This window comes from Epinephelus moara, chromosome 19 (assembly GCF_006386435.1).
Source record: "Epinephelus moara isolate mb chromosome 19, YSFRI_EMoa_1.0, whole genome shotgun sequence".
Lineage (NCBI taxonomy): Eukaryota > Metazoa > Chordata > Actinopteri > Perciformes > Serranidae > Epinephelus > Epinephelus moara.
This window is the reverse complement of record NC_065524.1, coordinates 30,833,115-30,849,964: the sequence shown is the minus strand read 5'-3', so window position 1 is coordinate 30,849,964 and position 16,850 is coordinate 30,833,115. Positions and strand designations below refer to the sequence as shown.

The following is a 16,850-nucleotide window of genomic DNA, read 5'->3' as shown; positions in this document are numbered from 1 at the left end:
TATATACCCTTATTACCCCTGTGAAATGCTGCTTATACAACAAAAAGTAATTTATCTGACTCTCCGCAGATGGGTGAAAAAGAGGAAAATGAAAGATAAAATAAGGATAAAAATGTAAAACTAATCGGCACAGTTTTCATTAGATATAGAGATGAAAGATGAACATAAGAATCTGTGATAGTGTGTGAGTGTTTGTGTAGAAGGGGCTGGAGAGAGAGAGGGCAGATATGAGTAAAAGTGGGTCAATAAGCTCAACAGGAGCTGAGGTGATGGCCCTCTGAGACTGACACAAATCATAGATAAACCCTCCTACATTTATATTTAAGGCATTTAGCTGCGGCTCTCATGCAGAGAAACCTGCAATTAGTGGGCATGTAGGTGTTCAATGTTTTCCTCAAAAGACATTTTAGCATCACAGCAGGTAAGAAAAACATCAACACTTGCAGGAATCACCCTGCAGTTACTGAAGAGGATGTTTCATATACATAATTAGTTACAGACTTTTTCCGTGCAGATCTTTATAATTGGCCTTTTTTGTTTTTAACGTTGCATATTTCTTTGAATTTTATTGTCTTACTAACAACCATACTCCTTGGCTTTAGTGCCATTTCTAAATCTAAATTATACAGTCAGCTCCACGTTTTTTGAATGTACCTTTGTAAGTGTGAGTTACACTTTGGCGACTGCTGCTGTGCAGTGGAGAAAGCATCTCTGCAGCAGCCGCAGTTCTTCATCAGTGTCTACCTTGTATTAGCTCAGCCACAGTACTGCTAAGCACTCTGAAATATTATGTCAGCACTTACAGCTCAATACAAAATCATGTGCTTATGGGCACGAGAAAAAGGACTCTTAGGGGATGCAGTTACACACAAAAAGATCAAGTAAAACAGGGCAGGTGTAGACTGCAGAGCTGCACTGGTTCAAAACAAATCTGTTCCCCAAATCTGTACAGTTAACTATTTAGTCAGAGCTCAGGGGGAAATGGTGGTTTTACAAAAAATGAAATCATCCTGTGATCTCTAGCTCTTAGGTTAATACGTGCCACTTAAAACAGACAGGAAAATAAAGCTTGCTCATCAAAGAAATTAATTTGGCAGCTCAAATATGCTTGTGGTGAAACACTTGAGGCTCCGTGCGCATGTCCATCTGCCTGCATGGTTGGAAGTGGAGGGTGCGTCAGGATGTTACGGCTGCCGTATCTTTTCTGTAGGCAGGAGGACGGAACCACTTCACATGTGATATGACGGCCCCCAAACCAGCATTACACACACATACACATCAACTACACACCCAGATTGTTTTGAAACGCAAACACATAGCAGGGTAGGGCTAAGTTTAGATCAGTGGCACAGCAATAAAACATGACCAAGTGATAAACACAGTGATAAAGTATAATGTCTTTTCAAAGCCACAACAGTGCAAGGCAACTTCCAGATTCCAGGAGGGGAAGCTGTCCACTAAATATTGACGACCCTTTTAATGCTGAATCAGGTAAAAGAAAATGACTCGACATGGCACCATATCTTTAGCAATATTCCACCTTGCAGCTGCGTTGCACATGCAGTCTGTGATACAATGTGGGATCCCTCAGCACAACACAATAGGACTTGTGACTAAAGCTGCATCAATTAATCTACTTATCGATCAGTTGTCATTTATTCCAGCTTAACTGTAAATATTTTCTGGGTTCTTTACTTTCCTAGACAGTAAATTGAATATCTTTGGGTTGAAGACAAAACAAGACATCTGAGGACTTCATCTTGGAAAACACTGATCGACATTTTTTGCCATTTTTAGAAATTTTATAGACCTAACAACAAATCAATTAATTTTGAAAAATACTGGACATGTTAATCAACAATAAAAATAATAATTAGTTATAACTTGTGACACACACACAAACTGTCATAAAAGTAGAATGTGAAAGGTTTCAAGTAGCAGGAATCTGTGTTAAGATCTGTCACTAAATGACACTCCAAGTCTCCGAGCTGTGGGGCGTATGATCTCAGTCAGATTGTCGGTGAGACCAACAATGAGGAGAAGCCATTGTTTGCCTCACTGTTCAATTTTCTGTGCATGAGGGGCCTGTGTGTTTGTTTGAGAAAGATATGAGTTGATCACAATAGCGTGAAGAAATTAGGAGGAGAGTCAGGGTAAGAAGGAATGGGAGAGGCATGATAAGTATGTCTGCGCGTCTGTGTGTAAGCAGATACAGCATCATCCCGACTAAATGCTGACATTACTCAGAGGAGGAAGAGCTTTGACGTTTGCCGACAGACTTCATGTCTGCCTGTCAATCACAGACATTAGGATACGGGAAAATGTAGATTAGTTTGTGTTGTACTACAACGGTTGTGAGAGATGAAACAACAGACTACAGCACTGCAATGCATACCAAAACAGACACTGCTGCAACACATACGGGCATAGTGTATGTAATTTAGCACAGACTGCATCACTGCAGTGCATGAAAGGTTGAAGTATAATGGGACTGCAGTGTGATACATGCAAAGAATACAGACTGCTGGGCTATAAGAGGTGATTTAAAAAGCCAGTGTAACGTATAGTGATTTTAACATTACCCACACACTCCAATACTGCATTCTCACCTCATATTTATCACCCTATATCATGAATATTTATTTTAATACTGTCTTTATGCAACAGGGATGAAACAATGCATACATATTTGTGTATAATATGTATGGACACCTCTTCTCTCTACCCTAAACCGACAAAACACAGTAGTGACCGAGCTTCTATCCAGTGCATGAAAGCTTTAACATTTTCTGTATGTGAGACAGAATACACCACATGCATTCTGTCTCACACACAGAAAATGGTGAGTATATGTTCTCAACACCAACAATGGCAAATGCTCGGATTAAACAGCAAGACACAACCCCTGTGCATACTGCAAACTCAGCTGTCCTGTCTGTGTTTCCTTATTCTGGTATGGACAGAGTAACTTACAGGATAGGGCTGTTTTAATGACTGTATAAAGTAAAACACACTTAAAAGATGTGTTTCAGTAGTATCAGTAATATTGACCAGGACTGAATAGAAGAGAAAAAAGTACCACCTACAGATAACTTAGTGGAATAAAGAAAGGATGAGGAAGTCTCCCGCTGAGTCAAGTGATAGCTGAGATCTACAGTGCTACATAACCACAGCCACTTTCTACCAATGATACAGTCAAAATGAAATAAATGACACAGTGACAGTTCAATGCTTTCAAAATACTGTTTACTCAGAGCCCTTACAGCCCCATCATGAAAAGCTTATCTAAAAAATGTTTTTTACACTTGGCCTACTTGGCAATTTCTGATTTAGCACAGACAGCAACAAGAAGATGGCTGAGAGTAGGAAGTGACAAATGAAAGAAAGGGAAAAGAGGGAACAGAGAGGGCTCACTTTGCTGTGCTGTCAGACTGTGGCCTGTGCTATCAAGACAGATGTAGCAGTGCAAACACAATCTGTGTGGCTGTCGCACCCCAGACTGCCTGATAAACTAAGCACACACAAGTCCACACACACTGGGCATGACATGAAGAGGCAAAGTATGACTTTAAATCTTCATTAAGTCTAATGCAGTGCTCACAGAGTGAGATAAGCGAGGTAAGATGCGTTTTTGAAAACCTGTCCTAACCACTATTCGGATTATCTTATTTCCTGCGTCTAAACTTCCTCATTTTCTACCAAAAAAAAGAGTTTAACTGTGTCTTGTTGGACATTTTGTCATAGTTTGTCCTTTCTTTTCTATCATTCTGTGTATAGTTGTGTTTTTGTACATTTGTATATTCCTGCGTTATGCTATCATCAATTAGTGTTTGAGGATGTTCTGAATAGCGAAGTACTCCTATGAAAGGTCATTGTGATTTGGTAGTCATGCTTCTGCACTTCAGAGTTGATCTCATCTAATTAGTGGCACCAGCTGATGGAGTTATCACACCTGTCTGTGTCTATATCGGTTCTGTGAAGCACTCATGTCAGTAGCACTGATGAGTCAGTGACTGAAATGTTTGCTACTGTTTTTAAACTCCTTATCTGCACTTTGAGCACCTATTTGTGCACAGAAATCTTAATTAAATAGACTAATTTTGCATTGATCTCAGTCTGTGATCATTTTTGTGGCTCTCTAGCCCAGTTACATTGGTGTGCAGGTATCTCTTCTGCCATCCTGTCTAGTTATTTTATTATACCGACGCACCCAAGTCAAACTTATTTGCTGCCCCAAGTAGGTGCAGTTTAAAGCTGTGTCTTTAAACTAATGTGACTGTGCTGAGCAATAAGAAGAAGTGGAATATGCTGTGGAAGTGGTTTGACAAGTTTCTATGAGCATTTTAAAACTTTTTGTCTGTCATTAAAAACTTTGCAATCTGTTGTAAACAACATAAACTAGTCTGCAAGACGGACAAAAACCATCCATCTGACCTTTAAGACACCAGGATCTGCGTGTCTTGGCAGAATTTAAAAAGTGACAACATAATTAAAAGTGTGAGTGTGTGTGACACTGAGTTCCTCTGGTCTTTGCTGACAGTCCCTTGACCTCCAGTTATAGAACAGACAGCCAGTGTATATGTGGCAACCAGGATCTGAGTCAATGACACAAAGTGCTGAAAGCAGTAACACCAGACTAAAGTGTCTACTAGTGAAAGCTAGAGCACCCCACTAATTAGTGATTGAGCCTGTTTGCATAAGTGTGTACTGTATGTTTGTTGTAACTACAGCCGAATGTGTGGCAGGGACACTCTCTGTAACTGTTAAATGATGTTAAATCAAATTAAACTTCCTGGAGTGAACAAAAATATTAAGACTATGCATAACATGTGTAACCATGTGTGTGAATGTGACATTATTATATTGTCATACTGACTTTAAATAATTTCATTTTCTGTTAATTATATTATATTTTCCTGGATCCAAACATTTGAAAAGGTCAGGATGACTGGCACCAGATGCAAACATGACCTTTATTAGATCAGAGTCTGGCCATTATTAAAAAATATTATTTTTCTGCATATGACCTTTACATTTCGTCTATGTGCTTAAAGGAGCAATAAGCGAAATTCATAATTTCTAGATTGAAGGAATTAAAAAATTGCTATGTGAAGAACTAGAGGTGTAATTTCATCTGGAGTATAGCATGACCTCACACACCCTCTTTCTGTGTTGATCTCCAGCCCCTTGTTTACAAGCCAGTCTGGCTGCACGTTCATGTACGTTCATGTGAGTTCAATTGAGTTATTAGCGGCTCTGTCCCAGCAATGAGTCAGGCGTTACGGTTGTGTTAGGTGAGTAGCCCGGCAGCCCAGCTAACATTTGCAATTAGCATTGTAAAATGTAGCCCGGTGGGCAGCCTGGCGGGCTGTGTTTAGCTATTCCCCTGCCTACTTCAATGATGATGGTATCTGTAGTAAATGTAATATATTTGCTGAGATGGAGGCGAGGCTCAGTGACTAGATGAGCTGGTAGAAGCGCCCCATAGCTGTAAGTTACTCCAGTAGCCGTAGTAGCTCTAGTGCTAACTCCAGGAGCTAACACTAACGTCCCTACTCTGCGTGAGCAGAAGAGTAGGAACGTTAGCGTGGCAGCCGACTTGTGCTAACACTAACGTCCCTACTCTTCTCCCACCAGGCTCACGGCTCCGGCTCATGGAGAAGAGTAGGGACGTTAGCGTTAGCACTAGTCGGCTGCCACGCTAAAGTCCCTACTCTTCTCCGTGAGCCTGGCGGGCTCGTGGGCTCACGGAGAAGAGTAGGGACGTTAGCGTGGCAGCCGACTAGTGCTAACGCTAACATGACAGCAGGGAAATAGCTAAACACAGCAGAGACTGAGAGTGAGTGAAAGACATCGCTAACTGCTAAACTAAGTTGGCTGTTTAGGTTTTATTTCCTCGACCCTGTGGCGAGTGAATCTGCCTGTAGTAAAACTGGGGCTAACCGGTGCTTCCTCCTCAGGTTCCACTTCACTCAGCTGCCAGCACAGCCAGTTAGCCTCCCCTAGCCTCCCAGCTAGCGGGGGCTAACCGGTGCTTCCTCCTCAGGCTCCACTTCACTCAGCTGCCGGTGCTTCCTCCTCAGGCTCCACTTCACTCAGCTGCCAGCACAGCCAGTTAGCCTCCCAGCTAGCGAGGGGGCTAACCGGTGCTTCCTCCTCAGGCTCCACTTCACTCAGCTGCCAGCACAGCCAGTTAGCCTCCACTAGCCTCCTAGCTCGCGGGGGCTAACCAGTGCTTCCTCCTCAGGCTCCACTTTACTCAGCTGCCAGCACAGCCAGTTAGCCTCCGCTAGCTTCCCAGCTAACGTTAGCCCCAGCTCTCCGTTTGGATCCGACCAGAGCACCACGCCCTGGTTTGTTATTCAGGTTAGTGTGGGAAGAAGCAGCGGGTATATCAGGCAGCTGAGTGAAGTGGAGCCTGCGGAAGAAACACTGGGACCGTCTGGATGTAATAGTCCGTGGAGATGCTGCGGTTTTCGGCTGCACAGACAAGGCGAGTGGGGTGGGGGGTGGAGAGCAGAGATAGAGGGAGGAGTGGCTCATGACACACTTTGTTTTGGTCTACAGGCAGTGCACAACAGCAAACCTAGCGGTGAAATGATTTCGCTTTTTGCCCCTTTAATGAATAGATTTGAAGATTTTCACCGCAGATTAACACATTTCAGCAATCCCACTGCCCAGCTGGATTCAACTGTGTCATATCACTCTTTTGAAGAAGATGCTTGTTATCTTGTGTGGTTAATGATCTATAACTTAAAAAGCCACATAGCGGGGTGTGAATTGGGACTGCGTAATGTTTTCCCAGACATTTGCTCCAGACTTTATTACTCCCAGTGAGGATGTGAAGACATCAAGCGTGAAGACTCTTTTTGAAGCAGCTGCCTTTTACATTCAGTAAGCAGCCTGCTTCTTTTCAAGTCAGATGCATGTTATTTTTGAGAAATTTACAAAGTTTGCTTAAAAGGATAGTTGCATGGAGACACTCGTAGATGAGAGCTTTACCGCAGACACAGACCACCGGAGGTCAAGTGTGGCCAATTATGGATCTGCCATGGCTGAGGAGAGAGAGCCGGTAGGAATGAGTCACAAACAATAAAGCACGTAGGTTGGACAGATGAAAGTGAAGTTCAGAAGCTCCACCTGCCCGGAGGGATGGAGGTAAATCTTACCCCCTGAAAAAGCATATAAGGAGCAGAGAAGAGGGAACTGTCGACTCTAAGTGGTGATGACTGACAGCCAGGAGAAGAAAATTAAATGTTTCTTTGCTGACACGACTGCCCTGTGGGTGAAGGGTAAAACTCTCCACAGAAAGATTTCAAGTCACTGGAAAATAATTGTGAAATGGTCTGTACTGAGATTTTGGAAGCTTAAAAAACTCTGGAAAAATATAAATAATAAAGCCATTGTCTATACTCTGAGACAACAAGAACTGATAGTACTCACAACTTACGAAGTCCATGTGTTAGATGCTACAAGATAAGTGCACACATTGTGAGTGGTATGTATCTTTTCTTCTTGTTGCTTTAATTTACTGGCTCATCTCCAACGTGCTTTCATTCCTCGCTTATCACTTGATTTGTGCGGTGGCGGGGGAGTCCACATTAACTGTAAGACTGAAAAAGCCTCTGAGGCTTTGAGCGGGCAAACTCAAAGTAATATATTTTCTATATTTCTACTGTTAAACCCTCATAAGAAAGAAACAAATGCTAATTTTGACTTCTATATAGGTACCCATTAACATCAATGTGGCACAAAAGATAACATTTCGACACAAGACAGCAAAACAGTGGTAAACATACACCTTACTTCCACAAAACAAGATAGCACAATGAAAGCCTCAGGGAGAGATTGTGCACAGTAGCAATCAGTTATATCATGTGTTTGGGAGCATCTCCAAAATAAAAGAAGGGAATCAGGGGAAGCTGCCTTTCAGTAGGGTAAGTAATATAATAAAAATCTCCCCTCCCTAAACAACTTCTCTCTCTATATCAGCTTGCTAACAACCGTAGGGAGATACTGACTCAGAATCACAACCATCATGTGCCTAAGAGCACCAACAGCAAAGAAACAATGAGTCCTGGTGAGGAAAGCAACATCCATTTCTGAAGGCAATGATACATGAGCAGTCAGGCGACCATGGCTCCAGCAGTAATGTTAATTGATCGTGAGTGGGAAGAAAATGAAAATATAACAGAAGATGAGCATTTGTGGTTGCTGGCAAATAAAACTGTGTTCTTCATTATGTTCTAATTTTGTGTCTTTCTTTTAATATTGAGCCAGCAGCATCATTTTGCATCCTAAGCAGTTTGCTGCTTGTGGCTGGGAGCATCCACAGAGGGAAGTGTGATGTGACCTTTAGCCCACACAAATTACACTAACTGGGATAAAGAATCTGGGGTATGCATGGGTCTGCAGAAGGATCAGACTGCTGTTTTACCAAAGGGGGTGTGATAAATTACCATCACTATCACTCTGGCCACAAAGTGATCAATCAGGAGCTCCACACTTTCCAAAAAGTCCAGAGGGCGGGTACAATAAAGAATTTACTAGCCTGCAGAGACCACATCCTTGTTTCGCAGAGTAGGGGAGAAAACTTTTTTTACTAGCAGAGAAGGAAGGTCTGCTGCATGTTTAAGCTGCAGCAGGCTGTACATCCTAAATTCCACCTGCACCAACTACATTTTTAAGAACACGCTTTCCAAAATGCAACACCAGCACACTCCTGGTTGGCTTATGGTGTTTCTTTTGCCACCCTGACACACATAAAGTATGCATTTATCAGTCTGCAGATGCTGCAGCTCTGCTCTGCAGGCTGATAAATGATGAGCAGTCTCCAGGGCCATGTGTTTCTCTGCCTGACAGCAGTAGAGACAGACACACCAGCACAGTTTTCATCACATTTAACACCCCATTGCCTGCTTCACAACCCTGCAATGTTTCATGTCTCTTGGTGTGTGTGGGAGGGGGTGTGTAAATGCCTGTTTGTGTCCATAATTGCAGCACAGAACAACTACACTTGGGCGGATTCCACTGCAAAGCAGTTAAAAAGACATTATCGGAAAGAGAGAGAGAAGCAGGGGGAGGCAGAGAGAAGAGAGATCAAGTACAAAAGAAGAGAGAAAGAGAATGAGTTGAGATAAGAGTGGTACAGAGAAAGACAGAAGAAAATGGAAAAAGAAGCATTAAATGATAGTGTGAGAGCTGCCCCAGATGACAGCAGTGGGCTTGGTGCACAGAAACAATTACAGAATCACAGGAGGAGCTGCATGCTATACTGAGAGGACTAAACAATCGGCAGAGGTAATTCAGCAGCAAATGCTATAATTAAGTGATAAGCAAACACACAAATAAGAACAACTCAAGTATCAACTATGAAAACATGTTTGTGTTCGCCCCAGTTTTGGCATTTTACTGGCATCAGTTACAAAGATTACTCAGTGACTGAAGCCTTACAATCAGACTGCACTGAAGCACTGTGAGAAACTAAAGATGTGAGTAATTAAATAATTATTTTCTCCAAAACCTCATAGCCAATGATAATCCAAACTGTGTGTTTTCATCCAGAATTTCAGCACAACAAAAACAACTGTACCGTACTATAACCTGGCAGTGAAACCATCTCCTGGTGCCAAAGTTGTGCCAAAAGGAATGTGTCAAGGCCTCGAATTTGAATAGAATGGAGAGCCACGTCAGACCAAGTTGGCAGGAAGATGTTTCTCTGGCAGAGACATGATGGACGCTTGCCATCGTGCACACATGTTCAGCAGAAGACGACATGTCACAGCCTGACACGCTGGTCACTTCCACTGAAACAGTGAGCCATTTCGGAACTGACAGCCTGATGCATGGACTGTGGTGTCCAGCACTCACATTCAGTTACACACTTCTGCACTTGTGTCATTCAGCAACGCTTTAATCCAGTGACAGTGAGTGAGTAAGTAGAGACTGAATGTTTTGCTCAAAGACATGGGCTCATGCTGGTTAATGTGAACAAAGGCTATATAATAATTGCACAGCTCATAAATCATCTCCCTTGCAATAGCTTGACACTTGCATTTGGAGCCAGAGTACAAGTGGAAAAAAACACATCAATTTTCAATCAAAAAGTGAATGAAAGAATAAAAGCCTAGTTACTTTGAGTGTAAAATTAAATAACATAAAGAGCTGATAATGTGGGACTCATCTATCAAGTGTTGCATCACTTCTATAACAAGCCACAGGTTAAATACTGAAAAATAAATCAATTTGTATGCCACAGGAATCCACAGGGGGAACACTGAACACCTCAGAAGAGAAGTGTAAATCCGCCTGAGTCTGGTGAGAGTGAGTGTGTTCAGAGTTTCTAAATCCCTATGAAATGACTGATGTTATGCGTGTGTGTGCCAGGGTTTCTACACACCCCTTGACTGATAGGAAGCGCTCTACCATCCCTGTCATGTGACAGTGAGGGAAGCAGTCTCGATTAGCCACGCTTGCATGTAGCCAGATAGAATTACCATGTAATCAATAGTGTCTCTGTGTTGTTTCCAGCGTATTACTCTCATATCTGCGCCACGCGTGTCAACACGTCTGTCAGCGGCAGTGACACTTGTTGGCTTATGACGATGTTTTCAAACTATACTTTACCAGACAGGTTGACTAGCAACACATTCTTGCTCAACAGCACTAGCCTCAGGGGAATACTAACAGGGTGAGTGAAGGCTGCTTGCAAGCTTAAGTTCACACCGAGTAGTCTTTCGCTGTTGGGGGTTGCACCCTCTTGACAGCAGCTGAGCGTGCCTCACTTACTTAACTCCTCAAAGTACTCCTCTTGATCTGGGGAGTAAACAATATGGCAAAGCACTGCACAACAACAGGAACCAGCTGAGAACAGAGAAAGTTTTATACAGGATGCAATCCTTTCTGTTGACAACTTGTCGCACAAGGATCTAACAGTCTGCAGGGTTTGAAACCAGCACTCACCCACTCACCAGTGACAAGTAAATGAACTTTGCTCCTCACTTAACCAACACGGCCAGTCAGTTTCAAGTTTTGAGTTTTGACGCTTTCATCTGCTACAAGAAGAAGACTGTGCAATGCATCAGTCCCAATTAGTAATCCGATGAATGAAAAACCATGAGGTGCGTGGTGCATTCATTAGCTAGTGAAAAGCTAAACCGATGGAAAACTGTGAATTGGATGCTTGACATAATGCACTGACAATTTACAGTATCAGAAAAAAATGACCAGCAAGAACACAAACAAACAAAGTGTGAATTTGTGTAGCTCTGGCCTATGCTCAAGCACACATGACTTCCCCACACACCATGCACAGAACAACCTGTCAAATCAAGTAACAATATTATGAGACAGAAATGATCCTTGGACACTGTTATGAGAGATGCAAGAGAGAATTAGAGGAACAATAAATTGCTCACGCTGTAGCCAAGCACTTAGCAGAAGCAGCAGCAGGAGTGAGATAGTAAACAATTAAAGTAAGCAGACCTTGCACTGCTCCAGCACACCACTATGTATGTGTAATATTTGCTTAAGCCTTAATGAAAAATTACATGCGTTTCTCTGGGACTGGGCAGCAACTGTGTGTGGAAAAAATAAGGCTCACCGGATATTTAATTTTGTAGACTAGCATGCTCACCTATGTTGATGATTAAACAGACTTAATATACATGATGACAAGTGAGATGTTTGCTAAGCTAGTTTTCTCTCTGTAGCCAGTAACACTTGGTCAGCGTGTGTGTGTGTGTGTAAGAAAATCAAAAGTATTAAACATTAAAAATTATTAAACAGGGGTCAGTTTATCCATTTTTAGAGGTCAAAATATAACTTGTGCCAAGGAGGTTTGATTTCCAACCCTGACCTACATGAACATTATTACCTGCTACAGATGAAGGACAACACAAAACACTGTTCATTTTTTATCAAAGATGTTATATATCAACTACCAAAGGAGCAACGCTGCAACACTGAGAATGGTGCTTCATTTCACTGGCAAACACAAACACTGAACTCATTAATGTTTTAATGGTTGGTCTGAATTGATTCTGGAGTCTGAAATGGGTGTGTGAGTGGAATGCTAACTCCCTCTGCTCCACAGAGGAGTCGACTACAGCAACTAGGGCAACGAATGCATCCCAAAAACTGACTTTACAAACATATGATATAGGCTACAGGATAAACAGGAACTCCCCCAGCCGTAGACTCCTAATCTGTCACCCCTTTCCTTCTCAAAGATGATAAAAAAAAGATATAAAGCTTGTAAAGGAAGAAAAAGTAGGCAAACAGGGTGAATCCTCTCTAAAGTGGTGAAATTACTGATTTGCTTTTAGCCAGAAAACTCTCTCACAGAATGCCTCTGTCACCACGAGTCATTTAGCTGAACAGCCACTGATAAAGTCTGACTAACGCAGATGATACCGGTAGTATCCAAAATACGAAGAGTAACAGTCGGCAACAGGTGCCCAATGATGGACCCACAGTGCCCGATGGCTGACTGATGGGGTGTCAGAACCCTTATAATTAGGCCTACATCATATTCAATCTGCAGATGACATATCCAGATGCTCCTACTTAATACCTCTTCTTAAAAAGGCACATATCATATTGTGCTTTGGAGGTTTGCACGAAGAACCTGCGCCGTTATTGTGCATCATGTAATCTGGCAGGTCAATGCTCTGTTTTGTATTAGTGTTCACCATTGAACAGGCAGTGTAAAGGACTAGAGAGAGGCCACATTACCCAACACCACCAAAGAATATCTAAGCACCAAAACATGTATTCTGGTTCAGTGAAAATGCTCATACAGGCTCACTCCATGCAACATCCACATGATATGAGGTGTCAAGCAGCTGATGCCACCTAACCTCCAGGAGACTATCTGAATATGATCTGATCAGTTATACGCCAGCCATAAGACATGGAAATCACACACTAAGAACCACAAAAACACATACGAACAAACCCTTGAACTTCTCACCTACTGATTGTTTCAAGTGTCCTAAATTATCTAGACTTTAGAGATTATTCTACTGAGCCTTTGAGTGTGCAAAATGCTTTCAAATTTCACACAATGTGCATTCAAAGCACCTACATCTTTATGTATGGGCGCCCATACACACATGGAACACTCAAACAAACCGGGCTGAGCCTTTCTTCCTGTTACTGATGCCAAAAATGAACGGGCTGTAGGTTTTCAAGAAGTACTTGTGAAGGCTTCAGGATTTGAGATCCATTTGAGCTCTGGGGACTGTTTCCAGTCTGCGTAGATGGAAAGTTTCCACTGCAACAATAACATACCGTACTGATGAAGTCCAAGGAAGGCAGAAACTGTGCGCCAACGCTTTCTCACACACTTTGAGCCAGGCGTGCACACATACACACAATCGGAGGGAGAAGCAGAAGCCCTGAGGCACCAATCTCAGCCACACATTTGATGTAAAGGCAGACATGTCTTACATCAGGAGTTATCTAAATACTAGTTTATGCAGTGAAGCTGACATTTAAGATCAGTGGTAGCAACAAACACTGGGTAGTGGCAACTGAAATGGGCATGATGACAGACTTTACTTGAAGAACAAAATCTGAGCACTTATTTATGTATCTTCAGTCCAAGGGTTGCTAAATTTAGATTGTATGTCTTTATCACAGTTATCTAAAACTACTATAGATAAGAACTAAATCATAACAACAACAAATGTCTAAAAAATGCGTATTTCTTCCATTGAGTAACACAGAGGAGTTCTGCTCAGATTGCAAAACAAAGCGTATTACTGACAGTGTGCTGAGCCCACCCACCCTTTGCTCTGGGAAGAGATGTACATTTTTCTCATTCCATTCTCCAACACGTTAACATCTGTCCCAGGTCTAGGCTCTGTGGGGCTGTGTTAGTCACGCCTACGGCAAGCCGCTGGAGAATCTGTGTTTGCAGGCTACATCTTTACTTAACATGTCCCCGCTCTTCACTCGTTACAGCCAGGACACATACCTGCAGGCTCAGGTGTAGCATATATCCACCTATCTGCCCCAGCAACCAATAGCTCCTCTACCTCCTTGCAGTATTTATCATTCATTCTTTACTACAGAAATATCTTTGGGTTGTACTTTTAAACACTGGGGTTGAAGCTATGGGAAAAGCTGCCATACTAAAGCAAAAAACAAATTAACAACTTAAAACATAAAAGGTATGTTGCTATTGTAGGTAATGTCAGTATGCAGACATCTGCTGTCATTGTTTTCAATAGAGCTCACATCTTATTATAAGAAGAAAGAGGACAGCAATGACTGTTTATAACTTTACACATAAAAGTCAGGGTACGGTCTTACAGTCAATAAAAAAAAAGATCTCTTCTCTCTTCAATCTTTATTAAGAGCTGGATATTCTTATTGTGTTATATCTATGATTCTTGATTTATGCAACACTTGTTTTTCATTATGCACCAAAATACTGAGGCAAATTCCTTTTATGTTTAAACCTACTTTGGAGCGATTTTCACAGTCAACAGCTCATAATTTAAGTAGATAGATATACTATGAATGGCTATGCAACTGAGCTCTTGTAATGTTTTAACTCTCTACAAATTATCTGTTTGCTAATATAGGAGCACAAAGATTAACAGTTCTCTCATAGTTTCTCTACTTCCGGTAAGGTCAGAAGTCAAGATCAGATTCCCTACAGCATCCCTAGACCTGGTAGGCGTTTAGTGGTTTGCGCAAGGACATTTCAGGAGAGCGGGGGCAGCTTGAACCCAACCCTTCAGGTTGAAGGAAGGGAAACCTCTCTGCCTGCCACCCTCTTTTCATGACTTAAACCAAACAAATTCAACATTGGTGCACAAGGAGAAAAAACCCAGCAATTTTACAAGGCATCCGGGCCCCTCCCAGCATGCAGACATGCCTGCACACCAAGGAGACTGAGTGAGTGTGTCTGTGTGTGAATTATGGCCACCAGGAACGAGCTCAGCATTCCAGCACACACAGAGACACACAGTTTTCATGAGGCTTAAATGACAGCACTGTGGTCGACAGTTATTCCCAAAAAACTCACCATTTTTTAGTGCATTCCACCATCAGTTCCTGATAGGAAGCCACGAACTGGAATTTGGACGCATGCTTCCCCACACGTTGCAGTCTCTTCCAAACCGAGGCCATGTTTCTTTGGGAGCGGGTAGTTTCTGTGTACCTATCCCGTCCTGGACTTCCTTCTTTGGGCTTCCTTCGCTCGAATTCACGCTAATGTTTATAGGACTCTGAGCATATCCAACCCGCATAGACACATAATTAATGTTTTACCGGAAACACATTGAAACAAAGATAAGACCGCACATCCAGTCGTGGCTGCTGGTCTTTAAAAACTGCCTGATAAATCCAAATGTAAGGACGAGGAATCTCTGCAGCAGTGGTCGAGATTTGATGTGGCGGCGCGCATGATGTTGTAATGAAATTTACTCCATAATTTCGAAAGACATGATGAGTAATCCACTTGGCATTATTATAACATTTCCATCTGGTGATCCTCCTGCAAAAGAAGGAAAAAAGACAGTCAGTAGAGCAACAGCAGACTGTAAAGCCCCGGCATTCAGGAGAATCCTCGCTGATTTTAACGCAAGTAACTCCGCTAAACGTTCACCGACACAGAGATGCTTTGTCCGTGTAACAGCTTTGCTATTACAGTCGGTTGTAGCCTCGCAGACACTTAAATAACGCAGATTATCTATGTCGCCGACACAACACTTTGTTAATGTGTAAGAATGTGTTGAGGACTCCAGCACCAGCACTTCTGCTGCCAGCACGGCGTGCCGGGGGGCTATTTACTGGAGTGGCAAGCTAACTTGGGATGTTTGATAATAAAAATATGGATCTATGTATTGAAACAATGACAGAGAAGCAATGACATTACATTAAAACAAGTCGTGTCAACCACCTAGTATTGAAAGCCTGCACAAAGAGACGCCACCCGAAACCGACACGCAGATAAACATTTTGTAAACATGTAATATTTGGAGGAATGTCTCTGAATCCGGGGAATAGTCCGAGCCGTTGCGCTCCGCTAACCGGAATGATTCAGCTGCTAGGCTAACGAGTTAACATGTGAAACTAGGTTAACTGTGTCTGTGTGACACTCACCTCAGCGTGATATCCAACGCATTATCCGTTAAGTTGCCTTATCAGCAGTGGTAGGCGCTGGCAGACTGTCTATGACAAACTAGCAACCGAGCGAGTGTAGCTAATTAATGCCTTCTTTGCAGCAGTACCGACACCAGCCATACAGCTAGCTAGCCTGCTAGCGACGACGGCTAGCCATCACAACACGGCACGAGCGGAAACCGTTGCTTGCCCGTTGACACATTTGCTCCACAGGTAAGCGCGAGCAACGGGACTCCGGTACTGAGTCGGAACCGGCATTTATTTGAGCTTTTCCCTAAAAACAAAGTTAAACAAAAGTATTCCGACCCCAGGCATGAATTCCCACAGCAAAGTAGTCCAACTGTTACTGATAGTTTGACCGCTCTGCTCCTTTGGAGTGCGGAAAGCTAGCTAACATTTTGATTGATTTCCGTTCGGGGTATTCAAAATAAAATGAGTCCTGAGTAGCGGTACCAACCATGAAACAAGTGGATTCAATTGTGATCTTTTATGATACATATAAAATACACCTGACCATCTTAAAGTAGTTTATTCCCTTCTTTAAAACGACTGACCGGACACATGTGCTCTTCTTTTATCAAATGTTTCAACTTTCTTTTATTTTGAAGGCTAATCTTTGCACTTCCGGTCATGTTCCCTGTGTATGTCGCCATCTGACGCAGCTTCGCCTCTCCATCATTTCGCCTGCCGCCTGGACTCCACTGAAGGCT

The 16,850-nt window shown here is 42.5% G+C and overlaps 1 protein-coding gene across 7 annotated transcripts in view; it reads right to left on the bottom strand.

Moving 5' to 3' along the window:
* Positions 1-16,516, bottom strand: part of ehbp1 (EH domain binding protein 1) — a 162,570-nt gene extending 146,054 nt beyond the window's left edge. For 6 of the 7 annotated variants that reach the window (XM_050071704.1, XM_050071707.1, XM_050071709.1 and 3 more), the window contains exons 1-2: positions 16,120-16,516; positions 15,041-15,511 (exon numbers count right to left, since the gene is read on the bottom strand). In XM_050071704.1, the coding sequence (XP_049927661.1) occupies positions 15,041-15,144 (104 nt within the window). In that variant the 5' untranslated portion in view covers positions 15,145-15,511; positions 16,120-16,516. The remainder of the gene's footprint in view (positions 1-15,040; positions 15,512-16,119) is intronic. The other variant, XM_050071705.1, reaches the window with a different exon arrangement.
* Positions 16,517-16,850: the final 334 nt, after the last annotated feature.